This window comes from Limulus polyphemus, unplaced genomic scaffold, assembly GCF_000517525.1.
Source record: "Limulus polyphemus unplaced genomic scaffold, Limulus_polyphemus-2.1.2 Scaffold5837, whole genome shotgun sequence".
NCBI lineage: Eukaryota > Metazoa > Arthropoda > Merostomata > Xiphosura > Limulidae > Limulus > Limulus polyphemus.
Window position 1 is genome coordinate 39,269 of NW_013671447.1, and position 9,724 is coordinate 48,992.

Consider the following 9,724-nt stretch of genomic DNA (forward strand, 5'->3'; position numbering starts at 1 on the left):
GCTGAAATTGAAGATTTTTCAGGGGGTCAAGCCCCCTTGCCTCCCCCCCCCCCCGCTACACCTCTGATATCCAGTTTCTTTTAATACTAAGAAGCTACATTTAATTTATAATGATGTGCAATTTTCCATTTGAGTGTACTCACAGGCATATGAACTACATCACAATATTACAAAACTAAATTAGGTTGTTTAATTAATAGTAGTGTCCCGGACTGGTCAGGTGGGTAGGGCGCTTGACTCGCAATTTGAGGGTCGTGGGTTAGAATCGCCGTTCCACCAAACATGCTCGCCCTTTCAGCCGTGGGTGGTGATGACTAGCTGCCTTCTCTCTAGTCTTGCACGAAATTCAAACCAAACTATAACTAATGGCATAAAAAACATTGCATTATGTAACATTTCAGTGGAAATGTTCTTTATCTGGTACTTTACCTGTTAAATCTCACATATATATATATAAAAATTAAACTATTTTAACCTTTCCAATAACAACATATTACACTATTCTTACTGAACAGATCTGGTCTCCTCTCCTCAACTTGCCGCAAGTATCTGCTGCCCCTCCTACCAAGATATAGGAAATAAAAATCCCTTCTCCATCCTCTCCACCAACAATATTAAACCCTAGACCCGACTCTCCCTTTGCTAATGTCACTTTTCTTGCCTTCCTAAAACAAAAGTGCCCTTTATTAGACAAAATAACATTAGAATCTCCAAACAAATAACGGAAGACATAATATTAGTAATTATTTTTAGATAGCTTGAACAAAATGATACGTAAATAAAGTAAATAAGGTAGATAATATCAGAATTACAACCAAATTTTATGTTTAAAAACAGAAAGCTAACATTTTCCTAAACTTAAAATGTATTTCCAAAAGCTTTCTGGACTTATATTGCCCTCTATCGGAGCAAATATTCTCTCGCTACTAGCCTTGTTACTCCCACTTATTACTGTATACTCAAATGCAAATAATAACGCAGCAACCCTCCACCAATAGGAGTGTGACAATACACCTACTGTAGCTAGCGCCCTCTTTAATGGTGAACATGTTAATCACTTTGAGATTCGTTATAACTAACCAAACCCCGGGAAGTGGGGATGACAGGTGGCAAATGAGAGGAGGTAAGTATCAATCGAAATACATTTTCAATTTAGGAAAATGTTAACCTCCACTCACAAAAAGCAAGAATCCCATACTGAATTGGTGGAGGGCTGGTGAGAAGATGAACCCCTCTTTAGGAAGACCTTGAGGTGTGATAAGGAAGTGAAAACAACACACCAGTGTGAGACAGCACCACTTCTCAGCCAAATATACCCTTCGCCCTTTAGAAATGTGTCGTCAAAACGTAAAGGGCGGGAACTTGGAGGGATCCCCCCCCCCAAAAAAAAACCCAGAAATAATTGGATCCACTGGTGTAGAGTGGCTAGGGATTAGAACGAAATCCACATGTTGAATTTTGGAAGTCAGAAAATGTGAAGATTTTGGCTAATGCAGTCATGTAGTTTATACAAGCTCAAACATTCAAACGTGTTTCTTTATACATTTTGATGTTTTACAATTTGCTTTGAAATGACAGATAACAACAAAGGTTATCTTTACTCCATCGGGTCACACTTAACAATAAAAGCTATGGGTCACAACATATGCTCAAATCAAAGTTAATAATAAAATCTATGAGTTACAACATTTGCTGAAATGACAGTTAACAATAAAAGCTATGGATTTACGGCATATGCTCAAATCACAGTTAACAATATAAACACAGATTACCTAAAGGGGGTATCTTCTTTCTATTGATAATTTACTTAAAATAATTATCAAGTTACAATAATCTGTCAAAACAAATCAAAATCATGTTAATGTATTTGGCCAGTGACTTCTCACTGGTTGGTTATCAGCTATAAAAAGCATGCGTAAAGAGTATACTTTAAATGAGCAAAGTTCATGAAACTATAGAAGTTTTGATAAACAGATATGAAATTACTAAAACTATATAATATATACGATTTCTTTTTAGTGCTATTTAATTACAAACAATTAACCCTAAATCAAAATGTCGATCACCTCTTATTCATTAAATAACTGGTGTTACAATATCAATCTGTTCATTCCCCTTTTCTATCATCAATACAGCTACCAGGCGGTAAAAAGAGTTACATTTTCTTTGATACAATTTTCCTTAATTGTTTTCTATGTACGTTAAAAAAAAAAACAGCACCAGAACTGATATTTAGATATGTTATATTTTGACCAACAGGTTTTGTCAAATGACATACTTTTTCACAAGATTTCCCAAGTTAACATTATCCTTTCGGTTGTCACATCTTGTTTACTGTCCACACGGTAGAGCATATTGGCTAGGTAACACATTACTTAAAAACACAGGTAATTAGGCCCCTTCTAATAGCTAGAGGTTTGAGAGTTTGGCTGGTCAAAATATAAAAGAAGGTCCGTGATTCAGGACAAAACAATATAATGGACACCCCATGGTTTTTGCAAATGAAATTCACACTTTATTCAATGTGATCACATTGATGTAATACAAATAACTTAATCTGAATAAACTGAGCCCTAAATGAACGAAGATTATTATAATGATAACAAACCGTACTATGATTAACTAATGTGTTTTAGATATTACAGTCAAATTAAAACAAGGTTAAAACAAATTATGAAGAAAATGAAACTTTGAGTAAACGCTGACAAGCAAATTGGCAAGGAGGACAAAGAAAAAGCACTTAGTTTTTTTGTTGTTAGATGTGCCTTTACAGACATGGCTGTCAACACACGGTGAAAGAAAATGGAAAACAAATCTCACACAAGAAGCAACAATGTTCTATAATACATCCAATTACAATCAGGAGTAACTTCTGGAAAATCTTTCCATACACTGGCCACAAATATACTAAAAAAAAGTGTGAACCAGGCATGGTTTAGTTTTTAGTGTGTGCGTGTGTGAAGCTGAAGATTCATGGTTTATATCCAACTGTCACAATAAAACACGCTTCACACTTTAGGAACCATGGATATGCTAAAAGAGTGATGGTCAAATTCCACTGTTGGCAGTAAATGTTATTGAATAGCTTTCTTTCCTCTAGTTTATCAGCTCAAAATTATGGAAGGCTATGCACAAATAGCTCTTGTATAGCTTTACGTGAAAATACAAATACAAGATAGAAATACCAAGAAGGTGCTGGCCATTACACACAATTGCCTCAAGAAGTGATTAAGGTAATCCTGACACACAATTGCCCCAAGAAGTGATTAAGATAATCTTGACACACAATTGTCCCATGGAGTGATTAAGATAATCCTGACACACAATTGCCCAAAAGAGTGATTAAGATAATCCTGATACACAATTGCCCCAAGGAGTGATTAAGATAATCCCGACACACAATTGTCCCAAGGAGAGAATAAGACAATCCTGACACACAATTGCCCCAAGAAGTGGTTAAGATAATCCTGACACACAATTGCCCCAAGGAGAGATTAAGATAATCCTGACACACAATTGCCCCAAGGAGAGATTAAGATAATCTTGACACACAATTGCCCCAAGAAATGGTTAAGATAATACTGACACACAATTACCCCAAGATGTGATTAATATAATACTGAATGCTTCCTGCTTTAGAGATTACCCTCCTGGGACCAAGTTTCAAAACTATTCTCATGATAAGTTTCAGAACAAAAACATATGCAGCTTTTATTTTGTATGTTACTAAATTCATTGATTATAGGAGAGTAATGTAACAGTAGGAATATATTTACAACTAGAAAAGTTATGTTAATTATGTATCCATTCTAATACTGAAACTCAAGACTGGCTGTTTACATTTATAATCCAATCGCTGTGTTTCCTCCAACTCATGAGCCCAAAGCGTTAATAATAATGCACTACAGACTTTAATCTTTTTGTTTTTCTTTCTTTTCTGTTGCAACTCACCAACAGCTGATGACCAAATAAATGTTTAAATAACATATCAAGTTTTTATATTAAAACTTTTTCAGTTACTTTGATAATAAGATTTTGTTTGGAGACAGTGGAAACGCAAAACTGATTTATAATTCATGATAATACATTTTATTTTTCATCAAGGCTTGTAATAAAAATGTAGCTTTACTATTTTTTTTTGGCAGTATATGCGTTTTCCTTGTTGTTGCTGTTTGTAGAAAACCTATTATAAACTTATTTCAACAACAACAACAAAATAACAGTAATAAAGTAATTCGATGTTTCAACCTAAGCAGCACCAAAAAAGCCAAGTCAGAGACCCTAAGATTCGGGTATAGCCATCCTTACGGTTTAATTATTTAACATTGGATTGTTTGTTTGTTTGAAGTTAAGCACAAAGCTACACACTGGGCTATCTGTGCTCTGCCCACCACGGGTATCGAAACCTGGTTTCTTGCGTTGTAAGTCCGCAGACATACCGCTGTGCCACTGGGGGGCTTACCAGAGGAAGGGAAGCCAGTTAACAGCATCCGCCTTGTCTGGCTCTTTAAAACAAATAACATAATTGATTGCCACTTTAGCAATTAATTGAAGACATCTCGAACCTTGGATCACTCGATACGCAACCAAACAATAACTACTATGCCACTCCCGAATCCCCAAAATACACAGAAATAGAAGTAAGCTAGTTAAGACTGGTAAAACGTCTAGTAGGCGTCTGGTCATCATACATCTAGTATGATGACCAGAACGTCTAGAACTGTCTAGAACGTCTAGTAGGCGACTGGTCATCATACTTTATATAGATGATCTACACAAATAGCTATATATAACATTCAAAATTAAAGATGCCAACATTCACGAATGGATGCAACACGTATCTGCCACGCAATTCCAACATGGTCAATTTTGACACCAGAAAAATCATGAAAGTCACAGAAAAAGCGAAAACTGTCTATATCACTACTTGGGACATGCAAAAAGGTATCTCTGTACCAAATCCCATGTAGGTTCGTTGGTATACACGTGAATAGTTCACGAAAATTTCAAATTGTGCTTTCCTCGCTGAAAAATTGAGCAAGAGATAATAAGATCCTAAATTGTCTATATCTCTATTTGGGGACCTGCAAAGATTATCTTTTTACTAAATCCCACGTAAATTGGTCAAAATATGGCCAAGAAATATACCAAATCTCCTAAAATTATGGGTTTATTTAGCCTTTTGACCATCCCTAAAATGAACAAAAATAGGCATATCCCAAATTTTTTATGTAATGTACGGGACCTATAAAAAGTATCTTTGTACCAAATCCCATGCATATTCGCAGAAATACGGTGGAGCAATTGTCAAAAAACCCTAAAATTATAATTTTTTGTCATTTTAATCCCCCTATAATTATTAAAAATGGGCAAGTCCACCATTTTTTAACAATGTGTAGGACATGTAGTAAAGTATCTATGTCCCAAAGCCCACGTAAACTCGTCAAAATATGACCAAGTAATTAACCCAAACCCCAAAATTATGTTTTTTTTTGTGAGTTCTGACCCACCCACCCTAAAAAGACTCAAAACGAGCAAATCCAACATTTTTTTCTATGCCATTGTATTGGACACAGGAAAATTTATACTTGCGCCAATTTTAATCTTGATTGCTGTAAATATGACCCCACATAAGCCCAAAATATTTTTGGGGTCCTTGACCTTTGATTTAATAAAAAAAAATCCTTAAAAAGGACTAAAAAAGTTAAAAAAGGTGTTTGGAAGAAGAAGAAAGAATAGAAAAACAGTATGTCCAGAGGTGTAGTGGGGTGGGAACGAGTGGGCACGGCGTACTTGTACTTTTTTTGGCGTACCGCCACTATTTCGAACGACTTCCACCTTACACGATTATGTCGCGTTCGGACATTTATTTATTTAGCACTCTCTGCTGAGACATAAAAATCAATTCGATGGACATTCAAGTAACGTTATAGGTATAAATAACGTATGTCTGCAATTTTCTTTAGTTTGTTTGTTTGTTTGTTTTGAATTTCGCGCAAAGCTACACGAGGGCTGTCTGCGCTAGCCGTCCCTAATTTAGCAGTGTAAGACTAGAGGTACGGCAGCTAGTCATCACCACCCACCGCCAACTCTTGGGCTACTCTTTTACCAACGAATAGTGGGATTGACCGTCACATTATAACGCCCCCACGGCTGAAAGGGCAAGCATGTTTGGTGTGACGGGGATTAGAACCCGCGACCCGCAGATTGCGAGTCGAGTACCCTAACCACCTGGCCATGCCGGGCCCCAATTTTCTTTAGATACTTTGTAATAACCGCAATATTACTATCCTCCGAAAGCATCAACAGAAATTATCCAATTTCATACAGTTTTTCAAGTGTACAATGTATAATTAGTTTAAACTTGTTTCATTTAGTTGAAGTCTTCAGTGGTAACAAACGAATAAAAAAAAAATTCAGCAAATATTTTCACAACAACAATTTTGTTTTAAAAACTGTTTGTTCGGTGTAAAATTCGGTGCCCATAATTTAAAATCAGTTCATAAAGGAAGTTAAATTATTAGTGTTTATGAAAACGTATTTCTATGCTGTAGTTCCATCTGGTGATGATCAGATACCTGGATTGTTTTTTTTTCGGTAATGATGCAGACTACAAAGATAGTTGATAGATAAGAGGAAGTTTTTTTTCCCCCAAGTGTTTTTTTAATATTTCGTTCACAATTTCGAGAACTGACTTCAAGTGTTTCAATCTACGGACTACAATAACGAATAAGCATTAAACGATCCCTGGTGTATCAGCGGTTACGAACTTAGAACGCTAAAATCTGGGGGTCGAACCCCGCTGTGGACAGAGCACAGATAGCCCATTATGTATTAAATATCACATCATTCACAAGCTTATAGGTTGTTGTTACAATGCCAGGCACATTGCAGGTAATAAAACTTGGCACATAATCTTTGAAAAATGTCGAGAATACCATCATCTGGAATATTTACTACCTCGAAAGGGGACCAAAGGCCTTCTAGAGGGGTCAGTGGTTTTAACCATTCATACCCCTACACAGTAGTATGTTGTCTTTCAGTCAATCAGAAGACACAGAATGACGTCGTATAAGGATCGTTTAATGTCGCAACTTGTACTGTCGTGACGTCAGTAAAATGTGCGCATGCCATGAATCACGAGACGAATTATACACTTTGTAGGCTACAGCACAGCATGACATACGAACTTCATTTTTTCGTTTACTTATGAAACAGAACACTTTCGGGGACCCTACGGAAGTACATTCAATATTCACACGATAGTTCAATCACAAACGATACCGATGTTACAGTCATTTAATATACATGGGTACAACAACAACAACAACAACAGAAGCCACAATTATAAAACAACCCAAAGAAGGCAGTTCATGAACCAACAACGTCCAAAACACTTGGTTTGGCAGTAAATGTGTAGGAGTTGAAAGTGAAAATTACGTTTTCTTTACATTCCAATTAAAAACTGAAATGCCATTCTCTTCAATCTAAAAGATTTTTTTATAGGGTATCAGCTTCTTTATTTACGAACTAGTGCATATCAACATGGTGTTCGCCATAACTGACGCAATTGTTTTGTACGTGATAAAACCGTGATTTCCACCTCATTAATTCCTTTTAGATCCTTACTGGGGCAGATGATAGCCATATAAACACTCGTGTTACGTACCTATATATTCTCGGTTGTCCACATAATAAATAGTGACAAAGAAAAGTATTTTGGCTTTATGAATACAGATTTGTTTGTTTACAGTTTTTGCGCGAAGCTTCGTTTTATTATGATGGTAAGTCATTTATTACCTTACGTACAACTGCTTGCGAGTTGGTGCAGTAGTACGGTTGTAAGTCAACTATTACGTTACATACACCTGGTTGTGAGTTGGAGTATTAGTATGATTTTAAGTGAACTGTTACTTTATATAGCGTTGAAGCAGCAACACAGTTTATTTGAGAATAATATGCAAAAGCTAACTGAAGAAAAAAGCAGTTCCAAATTTTCCCTCAGAATCTAAAACGTTTTCCGTTGTTTCCTCCCAAAACACTAGGAGAAATTATGGGTTCGTATCTCATCATAGTAGTCGATACGATACGTATCTAGATACAGAAGTTTTACCAGTGGTTTGTTACAAAGTTTGACAGTCTTGTCTGTAATTTATTACCTGTATTACTAATATTGTCTTTTGGTTTGATATTTCATTGGTGGTAGTGTTCAGGGTCACTGATGAGGAGTGAAATTCTCCGAAACTAGTCTGGCTCACAGACACACACACCCAAATGAAAGAATAGACCATTCCAAGCTTTTACTTGATGTTAAACAAATGTTTAAACAACTCTATTTATTCAACATTGTCTTATATAAATACTTCACTCTTTACAGTGCTTTTTCAAATTATCATGTTTGATCAACTAAATGACAAAATAAAAATATGTAGGTGTTGATAAATATCATGGCTATAAAAAAATAACATTCCCATTTACAATCATGCACTGATAGGCAAGCTGGTCATATTACAGTAATATGTGCTTGTTGAACTGGACTTGGAAAATCTCTTCTGTGCCATACAGCACATTGGTGATATTTTTTAGCTTTAAACCCTGATAATACAAAAATCGATACGATTTATGTGTCGTCACGATATTTAGCAAGCTTTCAGTAAACATTATAAGTCTTTTGTAGGGAGAAAATCAGAATTTCTAATAAAGTATTTTTGCTAAAAATTAATGATTCAATAAAGGAAGATGAGTATTGATTACTACATGTTGTCTTCATTTATTTTATCGAAAATATTACATGAAAAGAAACATAACAATAACAGAATAGATAGATATTAACTCCAGTAAAAAGTTATGATTTGATAAGATCGTGCGAATGTTTAAAATTATTCATCTAAATTTACAAAGTAGCTACTAGATGGCACTCTCTCTTCATAAAACAGGGGAATATATTTATAAACAAATTAATAAGATTGACCACAGTGCGTGATTTAATAAAATAATAATATTTTACTTACTTTATGCAATGACTTCTAAGCCGAGAACATTATATATTGTTTTGTTAATTTTCACAAAAGACTACTTCTTAAACACACAAGAAGAGAAATACAGTACTCTTGCCTTGTGATATTTTCATCCGCTATGACCATGGAAGGGTATGTACTGTCTGGAGGCTCCTGAAGATGTTCTGTGATTGAGACGTTTGCTGAAATAAAAACTTGGCTAGTTGAATTACTTACGAAAGGTGTATATCTATGTTTTTTACTGTCTATTAAAGTATGTCATTTTGTGTGATAATTTTGGAGAAAACAATGTTCACTCTCCAGATGTGTTCATAAAATACTATAGTAACAACAAGATGCTATGCTCAAATGAGTTATCTTTATCGCATTAGATAACTAACATTATATATTGTTACGACAGCGGAAGTCACGCGACGCACGGAGCATGCGCGCTGGAGTTTCTCGAAGGATCATGAAGGCCCGAGTGCATTCGAGGCGCCCTCTTTTTAATATATAAGCCTGGCAAGAAATACCAGCGTGATGGGCAGATAGACTGAATAGATAGATAGTCAAGCGAACAGTAGGCACCGTAAGTAAAGTGTGTGAATCATTGTGATTTATAGCGTGTATTATAAATGTTGTTAAGTTTAAAGTGACTGTGGAAATTCTGTGTATTACTAAAAGTTGTATCGAGAAAGAATAAACTGGTTTAACCAAGAGAGGACTTG

At 35.5% G+C, this 9,724-nt stretch overlaps 1 protein-coding gene across 1 annotated transcript in view; it reads right to left on the reverse strand.

Moving 5' to 3' along the window:
• The window catches only part of LOC106473042 (disks large homolog 2-like), a 33,257-nt gene extending 24,059 nt beyond the window's left edge, over window positions 1-9,198 (reverse strand). The window contains exons 1-2 of the mRNA XM_022401550.1: window positions 9,115-9,198; window positions 509-665 (exon numbers count right to left, since the gene is read on the reverse strand). Coding sequence (XP_022257258.1) covers window positions 509-665; window positions 9,115-9,143 — 186 coding nt within the window. The 5' untranslated portion in view covers window positions 9,144-9,198. The remainder of the gene's footprint in view (window positions 1-508; window positions 666-9,114) is intronic.
• Between the last annotated feature and the right edge of the window lie 526 nt (window positions 9,199-9,724).